This window comes from Malurus melanocephalus, unplaced genomic scaffold (assembly GCF_030028575.1).
Source record: "Malurus melanocephalus ecotype Western Australia unplaced genomic scaffold, MMel_1.1 scaffold_274, whole genome shotgun sequence".
NCBI classification, from domain to species: Eukaryota; Metazoa; Chordata; class Aves; order Passeriformes; family Maluridae; genus Malurus; species Malurus melanocephalus.
The window spans coordinates 186,955-208,567 of record NW_026623506.1 but is presented as its reverse complement, the minus strand read 5'-3'; the positions used below and the strand labels follow the sequence as shown (position 1 = coordinate 208,567).

General features: G+C 37.1%; 1 protein-coding gene across 3 annotated transcripts in view; it reads left to right on the top strand.

Annotated features, from left to right (window-relative positions):
• CTBP1 (C-terminal binding protein 1) overlaps positions 1–21,613 on the top strand; it is a 235,048-nt gene that overhangs the window by 39,596 nt on the left and 173,839 nt on the right. For 2 of the 3 annotated variants that reach the window (XM_057376207.1, XM_057376206.1), the window contains exon 2: positions 14,121–14,277. In XM_057376207.1, coding sequence (XP_057232190.1) covers positions 14,220–14,277 — 58 coding nt within the window. In that variant the 5' untranslated portion in view covers positions 14,121–14,219. Of the gene's footprint in view, positions 1–14,120; positions 14,278–21,613 lie in introns of those variants that run through there. The other variant, XM_057376211.1, reaches the window with a different exon arrangement.

Genomic DNA, 21,613 nt, shown 5'->3' with positions numbered 1-21,613 from the left:
ACTTGAAAGTTAGACGAGATTAAATGTTCTGTTTTCAGGTGCTAGAGGGAAGAGGAGATAAGGAGGTTCAGCAGTGACACACAGGGAGAGGCAGGTCCTGTCTGAAGGAGAAGGCAGACTCAGCTTTGTGATAAAAATGATGAGTGAACTCCTGACAAGCTCCAGTTGGTTGTGGAGGAGGACTGACTGGATATTCTTCAGCAGAGCAGAACTGCCTCTTGTCACCCCTCCTGTGACTTGATTTCCAAAGCCAGACTGTGCCCTCTGCAAGAAAGAGACTAAATATTTCCCATCTGAGCATCTTAAACTATAAGAGATATCATCACATGAGGTGAAATGGTTGAAGTTGAGCATTTCTGCACCTGCATACTGCAAGTATTTACTTAAAGCAATATCTAGGTCTTATTAAAACAACTAGGAGTGGAGGTTTTTTCCCAAATTGGAATTTTATTGACCAGCCAGAGTGGAAATTCCTGCACAAATAGAGAGCAGGCTTTCTAAAATCTTTGGCCATGCATTTTCTAATTTTTTTACCCARTGGGCATTTTATAGCAAAATAATAGTTCAAAATTTAGGTCCTTAATTAACAAGTGAAGAACTGACCCAATGCCAGCAACAACTGAATCACTAATATTTAAGGCCATCTGTTGTAGAATTGTCAGATATTCAGGATTTGACATTTTACTCCCTTTATACAGATAATTTTCATCTAGATCTTGACACAGAGAAGCTAACAATCTCAGTCCAGWTATGCAACACTCAGATAAAACAAAAGCACATGTTGTACTTCAGCCTATTTTAAGACTTGATTTTTCAGGGAACAATTTCTTACTTGCTTTTGAACTGTAATATAATTGCAAATAAACTCATCTTGCAGTCTTGAAGTTCTGATGTTATTTATTCAAGCAAAAGACTTTAATGTTTTCAAATCTAATTATGTATAGGGAGAGCTGTTATTCAGACATTCAAGAAAAGGTTGCAGGGTCTTTGTATTCTGGGGGCAGTCTTTGAACTGTTTCTGAAGAAATAATACCAGCAACCAAAGCAAGATGAATATTATTTGRTTCCTGAGTCTCATGTTTTTCCATATATGCAGATTCCATAAATATTATATTTTACCTGGTTTAAAATTCATTTCTGTACAATAAATTGAAACATAAAAATTGTTGGTTTTATAATGGTGTACTCTGCATTCTTGGGTCTTTTCGTACTGTAGAAAATACTTTGGTCATATTGTAGATCTCTATTTGCTTTTGATTTAAGTCTACTTTTTTTAAGAAGAATTTTTTTTTTTAAACAAAGACTTTTGTTGCCTACTTGCTTACTTTTAGAGTCAGGGCATCTCTTACCGGACTTTTTTTGCCATTGCTGCAGTTCTAACCATACCCAGATATGGTTTAGTAAARTTGCTGCAACGTCTCTTCAGACTGTGGAGGAAAATACTTTGTTTCTTGGTAAAACAAGCATCTCCCAGTATTTGTTTTATAAGGAACACCAGAACTAAGTCTTGTGAAGTTTGTTTTGAACTTGCTGTTTAGAAAAATGGATTTTTTTGGTTTTGTCTCCTTTGTTTTCTGAAGATAGGAAAGTATCATCTGGGTATTCAGGGTTTAATATGAAGCTTTGAGACAGTTCCAAGTAATTTAGTGGAGAGGGAAATGCTATGGTAGGAAAGGATAAGAGGCCATTGGTACTGAGTCACTTCCATACAGTTCCCATATTCAAAAGGAAAGCCCAAATTTCACTCAGTTCTTATGTAATTGATTGGATAATCCAGGCAGACTGCTGGGCTTAGTTTGCTTTTCCTCACAGTGTAGCTTACAGTTAGGAAGGATCAAGGAGAATAAGCAATACCATGCAGAGTTCAGGAGTCATCTTGAGGATGAGATGAGTTGTGATACAAAGAAGTTAGGACAGCAAGTATTGTGGTGCTCTGAAAGTAAGAAAAAAATGAAATACTAAGGTTTCTCAGCTATTGAAAGCAGATTCCAAGAACAGCTATTTTACACACAGGCTCCTGCAGATCCTCTGATGAACACCCTTTGAGTGTTACTTTTGAAGTAGTTGGCCAGTGGAAGAGTTGCAAACAACTTGGACTACTGATAATTGAAATTAGCACAGTGAGGTTTTCTTGGAAGACATATTTTTCCACCTGGAAGACTGCAAAAGTGTTTTTCTCCAGGTACTCTGATTCCAGCCAAATATCATTCATTTGACATTACTGGAAGAGCTCGCAGTGTACCAGAAATCAATGGGAAGTTGATCTAATTTATGTAAATTTTTATCTAGACCTTTTTAAAAGTCAGCATTGTGGCAGAGTGTGCCTTGGAGAGCAGCACAGGCCACTACTGAGGGACTCACGGATGGGTGGTGAGTGGATGTCTCCTCTCATTCTTGGTGACAGTGTGACATTCTCACAGGCAACAAATGTCATTCTTCTCTCTGACAGGAGATCAATACAGTCAAATGGTTCAAGGGTTTCTTAAAGAAGCATATTCAGTATATACTGACACAGTTTGATACCACCACATCTCCTCTAGGAAGAGTCCACAAAGAAAAATTCTTCATTTATAGTTATCTGCCTGTAAAGGGATTAAAAGGTTTGAAGATGTGAATTGGTGGCTTGGATACTGCACATAATGCAATGCTGCTTCTCTGGTCTCACACCTCCAGCTTTCTTCCAGAATTATGGAAAAGAATTCTTGATTCATGCAAACTATTTTGTCCATGTCTAACTTCCAGTCTTTTTACAAATTTTTTGAAGTTTCTACTTAGATCTTGAAGGAATATTAGATTCACAACTCTGGCCTTATTTTCAAGATGTTCTGAACTTAAAACAGTTTAGAACTTCCAGATAAAAAAGGCTTTCCTCAGTTACAGAAGCATTCTAAGTAATCAAGAAGAACTAACCTTCAAGTTAATATGGGTTGGAAATTTTATTTTCTAGAGAAGTGTAGGACAGAAATTAATTTCTATTAAAGACTATTACGGTCTTATCACTTTCCAGACCAGCTGCCAAGTGCACTTGCGTGATCTTTCTTCTGTAACAGATACAAACCAGCATATATGTTCAAATAAGGAAACTAAAAATATCTGGCTGCACAGAGAGTTCTCTTCCCAGATATGAGAGAGAGGATAAACTGTGGTAATTTATAGTTACATCAGTTACATCTCAGAAAGATACTGAGATGCTGTGATGAATGCAGTTGCACTAAAACCCTTCTGGAATAGAACAAAAGTTTCATGCATTTGGACTCATTTGCTATGCCAGGTTATTGGTGTCTATAATGTAGGGATCTTGCATTCTGACCTGAGCATGAAGAAGCTTCCCATGAAGAAGCTTCCCAAGATTTCTCACACCTGCCTAATGATTTCAGTGCCTGTTTTCCCCCTCTGCAATTGTCAGAATTGTTCTGCAGGAAATCCCAAGTAGTTTTGCACTGAAGTGGGTCTCAAAACTGAGCAAGCTGCTGCTCTGTGATGTTTGAGAGCTCTTAAGTGTAACTTTTGAATGCAGAGGTGAAAAGCACAGGTCCCAGGCTTTTAAGGTGCTTTCTCTAGAGGGGGACATCTCATCACTGTGTGAACAGAAGAGAGRGAAATCCAGTTCAAAAACTCTGTATTTGAAAGCAARTTTTGCAGAACTTCAGCAAAGSAGCCTGCAGCGACTTTAATTCTYTCCTCTGCTTTCCTGCTGAATAMAAGAATGAGTGGATGAGCTKAAAYGATGAATAGAGKAAAAACAAAATCAGTTTGGAAAATGAGTCGTGTTGGTTACGATATATTATATCATACCAAACACAGTTGTCGGCCAGTTTCAGATCCGTGAGGCTATCTAATTGTACTTTTAATTCTTTCTGTCCCCACATTCAATTGTTGTTAAAGGATTCAATATCCCAGCCACTCACATTMATCTTCTACATAAGCAATCCCTGTAATTGCGATGAAGATTGTGTATAGAATTTAGCAAGGTGGGAAAGTGCACTGTATTACTGTGATTGAGATGGGAGTGTAGTTGGCTGGAAATTTCTTAATGAAATGTCATGTCAGGAGATGCAGATTGACACAGAAGTGTGGGGGAAAGAATTGCTAATTAAACAATTTCTCTAGTTGAGTATGAAAGTTGATTGTGGGAAGATAGTGACGCCTTTGAGGCTGTTTCCAGGAGTCCAAGGGTGARGGAGCCACGCTTGGAAATAAGCTGGTAATTAAACTTACACTTTTTTTTTTGTAGAATTCAGTAGTATTTTCTGTTTTGACACACAGGTGTTCTAATAGTAGGGATTTTTATAGCAACAATTTATAGCACRTGCAAACWGGYTTGGATCTATAAAATGCAACATCTTGGTGTGGTTGTGCATTTWTGGATGTTCCATCACCAGAAGTGTTGAATGAGGCTTTGAGTGACCCCATGTAGGTGTYCCTGGCCATTGTAGGGGRGAATGGGTTGCMCTAAATGGTCTTTAAAGGTCCCTTCCAAACTAAATTGTTCTGTGTCTTATGGGACTGTGGGTAAAGATGCAAAGCTTGACAAAGATGGCTTAAATTAAAACATAAAAGGTGTAAATGGAACTTGTCATTTGTTTGGTCTCTTGTCTTATATTGCCTTTATTGCTTAGTAACAGGGAAGACATTTTTCCAATATCTACTGGTACACTTGAAAAAATCCTTTTAAAATGTAGTTAGACCTGCTAATAAAGAAATTTAGGTCTTTTGACTCCACAGACTTCCAGAGGATTTATGTACCAGATATCAGTAGAACTACATTTCCAAAATGTCAAAGAAATGGAGAAGTGCTATTGCTAAATATTATTAATGATCATGTATAAATTGCATAATTTATAATCTTTTAAATATTGATGTATGGAAAAYGCAGAGTAAATCCACTTGATCTTTACCATTTTAGTATATTTAGGTGATAAAAATTGTCTTCTCATTAAACTGGGGAAAAGAAATGGTCCAGCATTTGTAATGCATTAAAGAAAACCCCAACAAAACAAAACAAACCCARGCATATGTAATTTATATATGACAATGTACAATTTTTGTACTTTGATTTGAATGAGTTGCCATACTCCTGAAGAATAGGATCTATAGTAGCAAAGCTTTATCCTTGGTATTTTCTTTTTTCAGCCAGAACATAACTTGAAGCATTCTCTGGAAGTCTAATCATGCAAAATGATTAGTTTTTTTCCTTCCTGTTTTTTTCTTTCTTTCTTCTAGGAAATGAGCAAAAATTATATCTGTAGTAGTTAATGGGTAAAACGGTTATACTTCTTTCCTAAAATCTATAAGTATTCCAATTAACACAAAATATTGGAAAATTAATTTGTAACTGCTTGGCTTAAAGATGGCTTTTGTGAAGGATGTCGGGTGTATCCAGTCTAATGCTGCAGTACTGCACATTTTGAAAAGATGTTAGCTTTCCCTAGGAAAAAAAATTATATTCTGTGTTTTGTGGTGTTGTGATGCTGATCCTGCTGTGGTGGTATGTTGCTGCCACACAGCAGTAATATGGGCAAATGAAAAATGTGACGAAGAATCGTGTTTGCCTTATCTGTAGAACGTTATTTCACTAAAATATTTTCTAGTTATAAAAGTAATATTGAAGAAATAATGCACAGTCATAATATTTAAATATTACARTTTACTTTTCAAGTAGATAGTATTCAATCTCAAAAACGTTTTTTGCAGTATTTAATGTTCTTTGTAACAGCAGCAAGGGTGCACAAATCCGTAGAATCATAAAATGCTTTGAGTTGGGATGGAGCTTAAAGAACACCAAATTCCAACCCCTGCCATGGGCGGGGACACCCATGTGAAGCACAGGTTTCTGGTTGTCCATGGGCTACTTCTAATAGTAGATTTGTGACAGATGAACCAGTTTCTACCACGTGGAGTAGGCACGCAGTCCATGTGCCTGGCATTTTGATGTGGGTTTGTGTCTTTCTTGGAGACAAAAAAAAGAAGGGGTCAATAAATCAATAAAAGGTTAAAAGTAATCTTTTCTCCTCGCTGGTTCGAATCCTTTCCAGCAATAGAGATTCATGAAATGCACCAGTAATTGTTTCCTTTCTTAGAGAATTCATTAACCAAGGCATTAGCCTTTTCATTGTCATGAGTGGCTGACTACTACTTTGCATCCTGTTATGCTTTCTCAGGTACATTACAATGTTAAATACATATTATTCGAGTTTCTGATTCAAATAACGATAATCTTCTGTCTTGAATTAGAGGCAGTTCAGTTTCACYGTGGTTGCCTCTCAAAATCCCTAAGATTGTGTTTCATTCATGTTCACAGTCGCTGTTTCTTCTGTCCAAATCTCCAAAATGGAGGAAGGCTTCCAGCTCTTCCGTCTGTTAAAAAAAAAAAAAAGTTGAATGGACACTGATCTTCTTTCAATGTAATTTTCTTTCTTTTCAGACTTTGAAAAATGCAGAACTGATTAACACTGATCTAACAACTGACTTATTTGACATTTTTTGGGTGGTTTTCATTTGGGATTTGCCATAAGGCAGCAGTTGTGACAGGATCTCTGGGTGCTGGGCTATGGATCTGTGTTGCTTTACAAACCAAAGCAGCAGTGGGTGAAGTGAAGGATGCACCCATCAGCTTAAATTCCTCAGGTCAGGAGAATAAATGGCAAAGCCAGGAATTATTCAACATGTGATTGAGTCAGGTTCATGATRTTAGGCCACACGAGTTTCTTCATTTCCTTCCTTTAAATCTGTTCCTCACCAAGACTGAGGCTTGTTAAAATGGTCTTCCTGAAGAAGCTTGTGCTGAATAACTGAAATGGAAGTTTTTAGAGATATTTTTGATGGGAATCATAGCTGTAATATTGCTGAGTGAGTGTTTTCTGACAGTGAAGATACCATTTCAATTTTACTTAAAATGTGTGTGTCTTAGGTCGCTAGCCTTTGATAATTTTTCTAATAGCTTGACTTCTTCAATAAAGTTTTATTCGTGACCTAGAAATCTGAGATAGCAGAGATGCTTCCCATCTGTCTGTAGTCATACACATCTGCAGTAATTCATTTTCAGCAGTGAGTAATTTTTGGCTTGTAGACAGATGTATAATTGAGAGAGAATGCTGCTAAGGAAAAAAAAAAAGGCTCTGGGAAAAAACCCTTATGGTGCAGACAAATATCTCATAAAAAGCTTCCAATGACAGAATTATGACCACAAGCTCTTCTACTGTTTTCATCATATTCCTTGTCAAAAAGGCCATTTTATAGTCCTGTGCTATAAAARTAAGGGCTTATGGTTATCAAATTATTACACTAAATTTTGTAAGGCATTTTATTTGGTGCTAAAGTAATTAAAAAGATAAAATAGTTCAAAAGGGAATTCATAGTATTAAAAAATAYGTCAAAATCCTGTAAACTTTGGTTTTAGTGGTGTGGTATTAAAGGGTGTTCTTGGCCTTACTTTGAACATTTTTATCAACAGGAAAAAACACTTTCATTTATAAAGAAAAAAGTGCTGATGATATTGAAGTTCTCTTCCAACCTGGATGATTCTGTGATCCTGTGAAACTATTCAAATTTTGGGTCATAAATAGAGAAGGAGAGACTGTTGGCTTATTCCTGGGGCAGAGAACTCCATCGTAAAAAGAACTGGCTTTGCACCAGTGATGAAAAAGCTGCTGAAGTGCGTGCAAAGTCTTTTCATCCCAATGAGGTTCCTGAAAGTATTTAAGGGCTGTGAAAGAGAGTGGTAAAAGGTTCTTCTGCTTTGGATATTGATATCACTGTATTGTTCTAGCACTCACTAACCAGTATTTTTGTGGCTTGCTCTTGAATTTAAGGATGTGCAGGTTTGACACAATTTAGGATCAGAAATGTGTCTTTTTTCTAGGAGAGTGTCAAGGARCTTGGTTTCTTCTGCAGGTAGACCAAGGGATGGCTTGGTGATACCCAAGAGCCAGCTGTGCAAAGAAGCACAACCAAGCACAACCAGCCAGTAATAAATGAGACTTAATCCTGGAAGAGCTTTCCATGTACTAGAGTAGAACCTGTGGCACTGGCAATTTTTTTATTGTGATTATTTTYTAGGTGTCTCTTAGGCTTTACATTGGAGAGATGGTCAGTTTGATGATTTCATCACTACCTTTTGGGATGTGTTAGTACTAACTTGTTAGCAGTACTAACAAGTACTAACGTGTTTCAGTTTTATTTTGCATTAGGATGTTTTTTGTGCATCCCTGTGAGCTGTGTCCTCACTTTGTGCATGGCTGGATCAGTCCATTTCGTAGTGCCTGCATTTCCTAAGAAAGTAAGGGATGCCCATGTGTCAGAAGGGGCTGCACCTCCATCTGTCCCATGTTCTGGCTCCAAAAGTGGTGTTTGAAGGAAGTTACCGTGTTTGTTCTGCTCTTGCTCTTTTAAAGCAGCACCTCATTTCTTGGCAAGTGCTGGRTGCTGAACTAAACAGACATTTGGTCAGTGGAACACAGTGCAGTCACTGCTGTTTGTGAGAACAGAGCATGTGCTGACATTTTCCCCGCCTTTGGCATTTACCAGCTCGTGGATTTCTGACCTGGGTTGGTGATGTGGCTGTTTTTATCAATGGCCACACATTTATCAATGTGTTTTCCATAAACTTGTCTTATCCCTTTTAAGAACCACTTAAGGTTTTGGYATCCACGATACCTGTGACACAGATRYTACAATTTAATTACATACTCCATGACAAAGCTTCCTGTTGTTTTTAATATTTTGGCCTTGCTATTTCACTCTGTGCTCCCYAGACACTGAGCTGAGACAAGGAGTGTATTTTATATGCCTTTATTGTATTCTACTCAGTCATATGTCTTCAGGCTGGGGGAGTTCTTCAGCAAGTTATTCCATGCTTTGGACCATGCTTACTGCCTGTTCAGGCACTTTTTCTAGTCCTCCATATTTTTGAGATAGGTTGACCTTAGATTTAGGTAATGTCATTAGAATGTTTGTGATTTTAGTCCTTTTCTGAGTAGCTAACATGCTTTTTGGTGTCTAATTTGGTAATGGCTTCATTTTTGTGATTAATTTATTGATCTAGAAGCTCCCTGTACAGTTTCTCTTAGACTGTACTGACATCTAATGGTAAGGCAAAGTGGCTTAGCCATGCTTAATGGCAAGATAAATTGTCTGACAGGCAAATATAATTATATATTTCCTTCTTAATTCAGTATTAGTTTTTGTAAGACAAGATGGAATAACTTCAATTTTTTCRCAAAAAGGCTGACATATACTTTTTCTTCTGGCAATTAATCTCTTTTTGTTCTGCTCAATGTGCCATACTTATTTTTAAGTGTAGGTTAAATCTTTGCAGGAATATTTTTGAACACAATGATAGAAATGTGATGGTTTCATACTGCAGAAGTTTTTAATGTAAGTTGCAGATCTTCAGGAAAGGATGTAAGATGTGAGAACAAAAACTGTCCTCCAGAACTTCTGAAGAGGATGTTCCAGTGTTGTAGCAGTACCTGCTGAATTTTGAAGAAACAGCCAAACTAAAGCCTTTGTCCTCTTTTATTCATTCTCCTTTTTGAGGTTCTTCTATATCCTTAATCAAAAATTTTTCAAGCTTCAATTGATAAGTACTGTTAAATAATACTTTTATAAAAGAAATATAGARAGAAAAAATGTTCAGATATTAATCTTTCAGTTGTATTCCATGTTTAGGTGTAGGACACKGTATACTTTTGAGACATACCTAATTTCCATTATGAAACACCAGTCCTATGATCCAAAATTTCTATTTTGTATAGAACTGCTGCTACTGACATTAGAAAGGTTCAACTACAAATTGTAGATATTTTTCAACTAGTGCTTCTTACATCAAAAACTTAATTTTTCCTTTCTTCAGAGTTAGAACACATTTCTTGTCACTCTTTACYGAGTAAATACATCTTTAAGTTAATGTTCAAATAAAATAAATTTCTTAGCATTTTTTACGTAATTTTACTTTCTGCTCTTCAGCAACACAATTATATGCCCTCTTTTGCGAAACACAAGGTACTTTGTTTTGTACTACAGAAATATTTTGAAATTTAGATGCATTTCCATTTCTCAGTAATAACTTTGAGGTGTGGTTGACTTGATGTAAAGAAGATATTTTTTTTTTATAGTGAGGGGTGATGAGATGTTGGAACAATTGMCTGGAGAGGTGTGGAGACTTCCCTATGGAAGTGTTCAAGGCCATGTTGGGTAGGGTTTGAGCAGCCTGGTCTAGTGGAAGGTGTCCCTCCCCATGGCAGAAGGGTTGGGTTAAATGATCAGTTTACTAACTGAAACATGAAGTTACTGCAAAACAATTTTTTAGGATAATTAAGGTATTTCTAACATGAGGAAAACCACTTTGATTATATTTACTTATTGCTTCCAGGACTGTGCAGAATGACCATGTCAAGGCTTGTGAGGTGTGATGGAAAATAGAGATGTCATCAGTTTGGATAGGAACGAAGGAGAAGTAAAGTGCTAGTCTGGGTGGTCTTGGAAATTTATCCAATTTTTGATCCTCAGAACTGGTGGCACTGAAATTTGGAATGTAAATTTAGGATGTTTCTTGTGATGGCCTTATATTATATTTTTTAGTAGTTGTTAGTAGAAAAAAAAACAAAAAGCTTGAATAAGTCACTGTAGTTTTAGACACAGGAGCGTTAAGTTAGAATGGGTAAGTTAAGTGAAGGTTGAGATTCCCAAGGGTAACACAGATCTTCATGACAGATCGTTACTCTCTAACGATCTGTGAGTTGGTTTTCTGAATTTCATTTCTGTTTTGGATTTCTTATGCTTCATCTTCTGATTACAAATCTCAGTCTSATTTGACAGTGAGGCAATGATAGAAATCAGCCTTTTGCAGTTCATGGCCTGTGAGTGAGGATACTCTGGATCTCTTTGAGAGAGGAGTAACTAATGTGAGGTGATGCAGTTTTTCTGTTCAAATCTAGTTGAAAAACAGTCTGGTCCATGCAAAACTCTCCCACTAGACTGATGCAAAGGGAAAGGTCCAGCACTGGATGCTGCAACCTTTTGGATTTGAGGAGAGTTGTTCCCTGATCTTGAGGAGTTTGTCACAACCCACACATACACGGAGTGTGTGTAATTGTCCTACTGTTTTGCTGTCTTAAAAAATTAATTTGTTAGTTTTCTTCCTTTTTGTCCTCTTTCTCTGGAGAGATCATRGTTTTTGAATATGCCTTCCTTCAAATCTTCTCACTCACAGCTAGTGTTTTATCCTTTATTCATTACAGTATTATCTGTTTTGAAAATTGAATTAGAAGTTGACTTACTTGTTTATCATTTCTGTTTTAGCCTGTARGATTTGCTCTCTCTGCTGGAAATACTTTGGAGAATCATTTTTCATTTTATCTCAAAGTCTCAGAGTAATGCTCTTCCTTTTGTAAGAAAGAGCTAAATGTTCCAGCAATACCCAGASACATATTCTTTTTAAAAATACTCTAGAATCATCTGTTTAAATGAAGGAAAAACTGTAATATTGTTTTCAATGGCATGTATTTTGATCTAAAATGTGTTCTGCTCAAAAGGGTTCTGTACAYTGATGATATCTCAGATGGCTTTATAGATACTGCTTGACATAGGATAAGCACTATATCTTAAATCTCCTGAATTCTCACAATCTTGAAATATTGAACTGCAGAAGTCTGGTCTTAAATACTSTTTGATATTTGGTGTTCAGGATTTTAGATCATTTAGCAAATTTCTCAARTACAATTATTCATGTTGTGGTTTAGTAATTGCAGTAACTAACRCTTCCACAATTATAAGGCTTTTGTTTTCCTGGGAAGCACTTCCCATATCATCATCTGCTCTTTCTGTTGGAACATGATGTGTAATAAAACCATATGAGTGTTCARCTTAGAATGGTGTTAACACATTCAATAATTTTCTGCTCAATTTTTTAAAAAATTTATGACAACTTACTATCAATAAAATAATTTTAAAACAGTGTTTAAAAGCAAGAAAATACTTGATTTATATGGTACTCTTTGAAGCAACTGCAGACAGATAGAAAACATCTGGTGACACTTTCAGTGGTAGGTCAATAGTTACAGATGGTCTCTTCTTTACAGCTGTCATCCAGCTTTGTATGCAGAGTGACTACAGTGGAAAAATCTTCTGCTGAATGAATAAACAAAACAGAACAAGGAGGCCAGCAGGCATGTATGTTTCTACAAGATGGGAAATTAAATAAGCTATAAAAATTTAAAGCAAGGCTCATGTTTAAAATGTTCATTATATTCTGGTTTGGTTTTTATGCTTTAGAACTTTCTATGTGATAATTGAAGGAGGTAGATTATAAAACAGAAGTGATAAGCAAATAAATTAAAGACTAGTTAAGGGCTGATCCTGTGCACAGGTTTGGGGTGTTGGCTTAAGMAAAGCCTGGTGGTTGTGTAGTTATATACTGATATATTTGGCTTTTAAGATTATAAAATGCATGTAAAATTTGATGCTTGTGCCATCTTATAGAAAAGCCATGTTCTGTATTGAAGAACATTGTGTTTTGGAAGAATATCAATGTTGGAAAATGTAAAAGTGAATTTCTGAAATGGCAGCATTGTTTGTTTCTAAAAAAAGTAAAAAAATGGGATTCTGCATTCCTCATCAATGTTTCTTCTCCCCTTCATGATGGGATGTTATATTCAATTGGAATCAGACACTATGCAAAACAGCAGAAGAATCTTGAATTTGAGGATAAAGAGGTGCGGAGGGGAAGTGAAGAGGTTGAGACTGAATGAAGTGTTAAAAGCATGATGAATGTTATACATTAACTCCATTTTAAGTGAAAAAAAAAAAAAAAAAATGTTAAAAGCATGATGAATGTTATACATTAACTCCATTTTAAGTGAAAAAAAAAAACAAAAAACAACAACAACAAACACAAAGAAGGAATTTTGTTAAAAGTCCCAATTCACCAAACAGGACAGTACTGTAAAGATACTTTAAATGAAAGTGTGCAGTTCTTGATACTCAAAGTATTTTTCTTTATAATTTCATTCGAAGTGCATGAATCTTGATCATTCATTAATGAAATGTGCCTGTGTTTGGTTTTAGGGAAGTTCAGCCTCTAGAAAGGAACAAGCAGATTTCTGGGTTCAGTCACTTGTAAGGCCATTTAATCCTATCCAGTGATGTTGAARGCTGTTGGGCAGGAATAAAAAGAAACAGGGAGGTGGATTATTTGGCTCATTTTAGTGTGCACAGTGCTTGTAATGCACWGTGCTCTGAGTTTGTTTCTCAAAGCCTACTCAGATATTTAAAAGTGAATAAAATTGGTGCTCTGATTATGCTTTTTAGAGCATCTGTATCCTTCATTTTATTCTGTCCACTTGCTCATGTGCATTTTWTATTCTCCTGCTATGATTAGGTTCTTGTTGAGGGATTTTTCCTGCTGTCTCCCCATCCCCCCTTCCTGCTTCTCAGTGGTTTGGCTTAAAATGCAGSCTGCTTGTTGCAATGCCCTTACGCTGCCTTGCCCAGCTCCACGGTATCTGAAAAGTGCCTGGCTGTATTTGCTGCCAAAGAGCTTTGCCCAGTCATGCATAAACCTGCTCCAAATGCCATTTGGTTGATAGAGATGTTGGCATTCTCTCTTGTCACCGGGATGCTTTCCCTCGCGTCTGTGCCCCTTGACTTGGTTTCCTTCAACCTCCAGGYTGAAACTCTGGATTGCTTTATCATCAAGAGCTGGAAAGTTAAGAATGAAAGGAGTGTTTTCTCTCGCTGTGAGCTTTGTGATGCAAAGTTGTGGCTTTCCAGTTTCAGCTCAAGTGAACATGTTTTTGTCCTGTTACGGGAATTATGGATCTGTGCCTGCCCAAGATAGCTGCATTAGATCGTGGTTTCCTCAGTGAAATGGGAAGAAAATAATTTGACAGTCAAAAGGCAGAAAACAGCAGCTGTCTTGGAGCATTTCTATACTGGCTTGATCGAGTTTTGCTGTGTACTTTCTATCTCTGTGCTTAGAAGACAGTTTGCTGTGAAATACCAATTTATCTAATATGCTTTAATATGCATGGAGATTTTAAAACTCTTTAAATTACATACAGATCACCTTTCTGGACAGCCCAAAAAATTATGTATTTTAAAGTTTATCTTTCTGTTTGCAGGTGGAAAAAAAACTTCTAAAGGACTGAGCATTTCTGCCTGGTGGCTGCTGTGAGATCATCACCAAGCTGTGTGGGGACGTTCTTTGAGCTTCCACTCTTATGTCTCTGATGGACAAACACAAAGTGAAGCGGCAACGTCTGGATCGCATATTTGAAGGTTGGACATTTCAATTTCTAGTGTTAACTGTGTTAATTTTGTGGATTACTGATATTTCTGGAGACTGGAACCCTTCTTTTGGTCGTTCAGTGTGTTTTTAATTGAGTTGCAGCTCCTGTTGAGATAACATTGAATGWGCATAAATGCTGTTTCTTTGGTGAAAACAGATCTAGACAAATAAAAGAAACGAGTCTGTGACCTATTCTGCAGTTGAGTTGGCTTTCATCTTAGCATTTTACAACATTCTACCCAAACACTGTAAAAGATTGTGGATTTATATAAAACAACAATTGCAAAAGGGCAAGATGACTACATAGTGCTCTCAGGAGTCTTTCTCTACTGGCTTGTTTCATACAGATTGATTTAACAGCTTGTATCTGATCCTTGAAAGGAAGTAAARAGTCAAATGAAAGCAAAACAAAAATTGCAGGAGACCCCAAAACTTTAATGAATGTTWATAAGAATAGCCTGAATTCTAGTGAAAGGAGTTGTAATCATTTGGGTCTGTCATTTTACCTTAAGTCACAAATGCTGAATTGTGTGTTCCTGATATTCTCTCCAAATAGGCTTTTACAGCTGGTATGAAAGCAAATCGAGGGGTAAGGTGTTTTTAAGAATATACATGAATGGTCTGGACTAAATGAATTTTTATATTAAAATGTTAGTCTATCCCTAAAAGGCAAGGAAATAGTTAGCTTATTTTTGACAGGATGGGACATAGTGTAGAGACTGGTRGGCACATGATCTTTGCATCATGTGCAGGGCAAGGTGAAAACCTTTGCTCCTCCACATGTTGAGTCTTGAAACCCTTTCCCAGCGGTTGTGTTGTGTGAGCAGTCCCTGGCAGGGGATTTTTTCCCCTTTCTTTGTGCCAATGTGAGTGTGACCCTACAATGAGCTACTCTGAGAAGTTGACTCATAGAAAAAAACCTTTTGTTGTTATATTTTCCATTTAGGTAAATTCCTCAGTCCAGATCACTGTTCAGCTGACAGAGCAGTTGTGGAGAAGGGGCAGTTGGAAAAGCTCAGTGGGGGTTGCTGGACCTGTTTGGCCTAATGTAGCCAGAAAAAGGGACACTTCATGTAAGGGTGAAGTTCCATGTTTGGTTTGGGTGATTAATCTGCTCATCAGTCTCTTCCAAAACCGGCCAAGTCCACCCATGGTTGCCAGGTCCATACAGTTACTGTGTCCCCCCTAGACTGGTTGGCCAAGTGGCCAGTTGAACCTGTTCACTGGAAACTAACCCCTGCTCAGAGAAATGGGGAACTGACTGCAGAGGAAGATGAAATTGGGAAGGCTGCCCCATTTTCTGTGCATCTCTGCAGTTGGATCAGCTAAAAATGACCTAGGAGTGTGCATGCTCCTCTGCCCCCAGTCTCAGCTCGCCATCCTCAAGTTTCTGTATCCAACTCTTCAATAAAAAATGCAGAATATAAACCTTTTTTTTTTTCTTTTCTTTGGCCTGTGTTAGTCAGCTGAATTGGCAAATTGTGAAGAGGAATGACAAACCTGTCCCTTTTGGTGGCAGCCAGYAGTTAGAGCAGCTCAGCCCACTCAGTGCAATCTCAGCCTCCTTACAAGCTTATTATATCGAGCAAAGAACAACGTAAGAGGCAAGAAATCTGTGATGACGTGGGAAGGGACATTGCCAGGGACAGAGGTGACAGAGCAGCAGCCACTGTGACTGAAATAGCAGTGGCTTCCCCCAGGCTCACAAGCAGTGATTCTGTTTAATCAGTGCCTTTTGTCTGGCTTGTTCCTCCCAGCCCTGCACAATTCACTGCGTCCTATGGTAAAATCTGCGTGGCCGTGCAGTGTAAGGAACTGATCCACTTGAAAAGTAATGTAGGGGGAAAAAGTGGTTTTTTGCCACCTCTGCTTCCTTAATCCCATTTATCAAATAGCCAGGTTGGAAAAATGGAGTGGGAAGGCCAGGCAGATGATCAGGAGGAGAGGGGTGAAACAATGGATATGGAAACATGCTTGAAATTTCATAGTTATGGGGACCCAATTTGTCTCTTTAAAATGTTCAAGCTGTTTTGCTTTTGTGTGTCTCTATGTTGAAATGTTCTTTGAGGCTTGTAAACACATTTCCCTGATTTGTAATTGCAAATTACGTAAAAAGAGATGAAAACTAGGGAGGTTGGTTTGTTTTATRATGGCTTYTTTCTACRTATGGTCCTGTTCAGGTTGAAAAARGAATTATGCACAGTTGCTCTCTGATATATTTGCCTTTCATAACACAACCTAAATATTTTATATTTTGTAAACATGTGTGATGTTTTACAAATCTCAGGGAATGTAATGAGCTGTAGAACTATTAAAGGTGGTTTATCTTCTTGGTCAGATTTTCTGTTCATCAGTTTGTCAATAGCTTTATTCTTTTGAACTTCCCCTTAGAAGAGAATATTTTTAAAATRTMCTTTATTTCTATTGCAAGTTCACTTAAAAACAGGCTGCATTTACTCYSCTTAGAAGMGAATATTTTTAAGATGCAYTTTATTTCTATTGCAAGTTCACTTAAAAATAGCCTGCATTTAATTGCTAGCTACTACTAATTACATATATTTTCATGAATTGTTGAACATAACGTGTGATGGGCAGACATTAACACATTATTTTGTCCMTAAAGTGCCATTCTGGTGGTGCTATACATCACTCCATCACTGTCTGTATTCCTGTTTAAAGAGGGGATGGGAATTGTTGAAATTCAGTTTTTGAAATGTGAGTGGTGCTGAGCTCAAACTGAAATGCTCACATTGGGAACACATGCACAGGGTTGCACACAACTTTTTCTGTGGTGTTCATGGATTATCATGAGTGCTTTTGGAAGTGAAATAACTGTGCCTGCACAATGCTGTTTGAGTTGGACTGCTTTCCTGTGCCTCCAGGTAACTTGCACACTTGTTTGTAGGAGCTAATCATGCAAATTAGGCAAAGTGATCAGGCATCACTGGATTTACTACAGCCCGTGAATTATGGCAGTGTGGTAGTAGTACAGCTAAACTGCAGGTGATACTCAATGCAGGAAAATCTCTGTTTCTGTTACTTTGGGAGCAATTAGTTCTCTCTTAATGTAGCTGAGTAAGTGATTTTGTCTCTGAGGTACCTATGATCCCCTTTGATGATTTCTTAAATATTAAATTGAATATTTGCTTTTAATCCCAAAGCTGTTTGCAGTTATATTTTTGTGCACATTTCAACGCTCTGCCTTTGAAGACTCCCTTAAAAAAGCCAGGTATTAAATTCTGGTGTCTAACTTCCACCAGTAACTGTGAATTAGGCTTAGGCATAAGGCCATGATTTGAGGCACTCTGAGATGCTAATATTAAACTCACTTCACAATTTGTAAAATAACATTTAGGATTCTTCCCTTGGAGATAAATGGTATCAAGGCATGTGAAAGATTAATTAGTTACTGATTATATTGTTCTTTGTCCCCCTCTCCGGTGATGCTGGTGATTGCAAAGCATAATTATAGTAGTATACATTTGGCAGAACAGTTGGAAGTGTCACAGTGCAAAAATAAAATGTGTTCATTTTGTGGGTAATTTGAAAAATTCAAAATGTTTTTGGCATTTTGAAAAGTTGTTATCTCTAATTAAGGTATTATTGTGCTTTATATTGAAACAAACTGTAAACAATGCTGTTTATTTGCTTATAGTCTAGAAATCTTTAATTAAATGCGTGGATGTTTTATACTGACCATTGCTTGGAATTYACCTTGGGATGTCTGACCTCTTGCATTTGCTGGGTGCTAAGAGATGAAGCAGGAAGGGGAAATGTCTGAATTGTCTGTGAAAGGCTTGGTGAACACTGTGAATGATCTCCAAACACATGAATTTGGCTGCCTGAGCACTATTTATTTATTACACACTGCTTTTTGTGGCCTTCCAAGCTTTAGGGAACACTGGTGGAACTGGGAGGAGGAAAGGGGCTTCTCTCATTTCTTCTTGCTGGTTTGCACAGGTATTAAGGATGAAAGTATGGTACAATGCTGGAAATGTCACCGGAAAATTGAGAGTGACTTTCCCAATTAGGTARTTGCTTGAAACCAGGAATTTCTTCCCGGAGCACCTCATGTGATATTTATGCAGCAAAGACTGCAACGTGTGCCAAGTACAAGTCTGTGAAGACCCTGCCTGTCCCCAGACAGATGTTCTTTTTATTTTTTTCCCCTGGTTTTGATGAAGCAAAAAGCATCTTAGCACTCAGAATTCTCAATAATATTTTTTTTTTCCTTTTAATGCAGSACTGGTATTCATCTTAATGTTATTCTTTGTATGCATGTTGCTTCATCCTTTTAAAAAGTGCCCAGAAGAAAGCTTGGAATGTGTTTTAGCTATTCTAACAGTGATCCTTTATTACCTAAGATATGAAGAGTTGGCCAGGATCATAAATTGGAAAAGAAAGTGCATATTAATAGGATGAATTTCTCAAATTTCAGATAAAATCTCTCATCTTTGCTTTTATGAAGGGCAGCCTTTCTTTGGGWAAGTTTGATTACTGGCAAATACCCAAGTGTGATGCACTTTGAAGGACAGTAAAAGTCCATGATAAATGAWTAGTTTCTTTTCAAGGATATGGCCTGGGCTTTCTTTCCCTCTAAGAAAACATCCATGTTTTTATAGCTGCTTTTTTCTGCTTGAGATTTAATAAGATGAATCTTCAATTCATAGTTGATGTGGTGTGTGTTGATGGTTCCAGGAGGAATGCAGGGGGAGAAAAGTGGATATGAGTTGAATTTGGTTGTCCTCCCAAACYGATAGAGAAATCTTGTAATAAAGASTGAYTTAGTTAAAAGAAAAATGCATTCACAAACTTTCCTGATTTCTTTTTCTTGTGCAAGTAATAGCTTGRCTTCTTAAGAAATGGAAAGTACCAGATTGACAAATACCAAGTGTTTTTTCATGACCACTGATGGATCCTGTATAGTTTGTGTAAACTGTGATTTGACCCCTTGCAGTTGTGAATGAGGCAGTTAAGTTTTCTGCATTTTAATAAGAAAGATGGCCTACTTTGGCAAGGTCTGGGCTTTCCCTGAATTTAAAAAAGGATTTTTACTAACGTTGGTYTGTACCATGGAAGTTGATCTGTAACTAAGAGGAAGGAGGAATAAATGTTTCCAGGCAGTGAGTGCCCTTAGCTCTTTCTTATATAAGCAGGAATTGCAGATTTCAAGTTCTTTGGAGAGCGAGAGCTGTCCATTTTCTTAACTGGCATCCAAATTKGAACATGTTCTTCATTGTCTAACTTGCTACAGATATTGGAGAAAGAAAGGAAATAATAAAATGCGTAGACAATGGTAAATCACATAGTTTACAAATCACAAACTTTACAGAGTTTTCTCCTTGTGTATTGATCTTAGTACTGGGCATGCTAAATATGCCAAGTGTTTCTTAAAAAGGGATTAATGGGCTGCCTGGTTGCTTGGTGTCTTTGACAGACTTTAGAAGGCGGCTTAGTGAAGGATTAGGGCAGCAGAGGGAGCTAAAAGATTCCTAATATTTTATCATTTGTTTCCCAAGTCAAAGTTGCTCCTTTATAAAGTACCAATTAACCTTKGCAAAAATGTGATTTTCTAACCTTAAGTGCCTTCAGCAAATACGTAAGGATTTGAACTGGACTAAATTCCCTTTCTCCGTAGCAATCCAGTATAAATTAAATTAGGAAGCAGGCAGTAAAAGCTASCAAAACCTTTCTGCAGAATAGCCATCAGATCTTTTAACTGTAACAAATGAAAGTGTTTAAGCAAGCAGAGTTTTCTCTGAATGACCTAATCAGAGCTTTTTATGAGTGAACCAAGTTACATTCAGATACAAGTGTTTTAACATAAAAATACACACTTTGGTGTATTGCATACAAGCATGTTTTAACAATTCAACACTGTTTTTCTGTGTTTTGCTTGTAAGAATTTTGAAAKTATTTTTTGAATGTTTGGTAATATAGGGAAATTGGGTACAAGTTGCCTTCAGAGAACAGGGAGGCTATTCTAAGGATAAAGTAAGTTGGCTTTGAAATAATGGAAAAAATAAATGGTACCACCGGGAATCTTCACATAACAAAATCATTTGCCTCTTTCCAAAGCAAAATTATCTGTATATTTGGGTTATGTTTGTCCTAATGCACAAGCATCCTTTACCTCAGTAGAATTATAGTTGAAATGCTTATGCACAAGCTTATGTTTGTTTTTTGGCTTTTTTGTGATATCAGTACTTGCAGTGCAAGGTGTTTCTTAACTTTCCTATGGCTTGCTGCAGTAACCTGCTTTTGCARTCTGAATCTTCACCTAGACAGCCTTTGGATTTGCATCCACTTAAGCGACTACAGTGTTGCAGAGGTATTACACTAACAATGCAAGCTGTATGGAAAAAAAAATGGCTTAGAAGCCCATTTTGCCCCTAAATGATACTATACAGCAGCTGTTAATGAAAAGTATTACTTCAGTAAGAAAATTTCAGGGGAAAAGTCTATGGAGAAAAGACTCTCACTGAGATTTTTAAATTTTGCTGATACATTCATGTCTGATTTGAGTTACAAATATTGTAAAGAATAACCGTGATTTTGTGGTGCCCAGCATCACTCATTTTGTCTGAGTTGTCACATTTTGATCGGTATATTAAAATAAAATACACTGCTTGCTTATGACTGCAGCTAYGTTCAGCTGTGATCTATCCAGAACTGTATCTTGACACTAAAGTCAGAGTAATTCCCCTTAATGTTAGTGTCAAAGACAGTGTTAAATACAGAAAATAATACAGCATGGCACTGGTTTTACAGGGCTGTAATAATTGTATTTGTAATATCATAGATATTTGAGTCCAAATCCAGTACACAACCACACCTCATCATCTGATTCCTGAATAATCTCCAGAGAATTTATTCCTCCTATTCTCCTATTAATAAAAATATTTTCAGACTAGATGTTTAGCTTTTCTACAGTACAGATGAGTGCCTGGTAAAACTTTTAAAAGCTTTAGAAGTCTTAAGTACTTGATGGTAATATGCACTTATTTCTGCCTGGGGTCAGGGAAGATGCTCTGATGTTGCTTTACTCTGTGCTCTGGAAAACTGAACTGTACAAAGATTAAGTGTCTAGGTAAACACACTGAAAAATTTACGTAGTCATCTAATTAAAGCAGTCATGTTCAGCTTTCACAGAGGCAGTTCCCATCCTTAGGGAAGTGCAGTCTGAGATGCAAAAAAGGATTTTGTTTCCTGCCTTAGTGCAGTGAGGATGGGAGYGTGATTATGCAAGTGGAAACAAGAAAATAAAAGTGGAGACAGTCTTTTAGTGCTGGAGGCTTCTGCTGCTCCATTCCTGTGTCCTTGTTC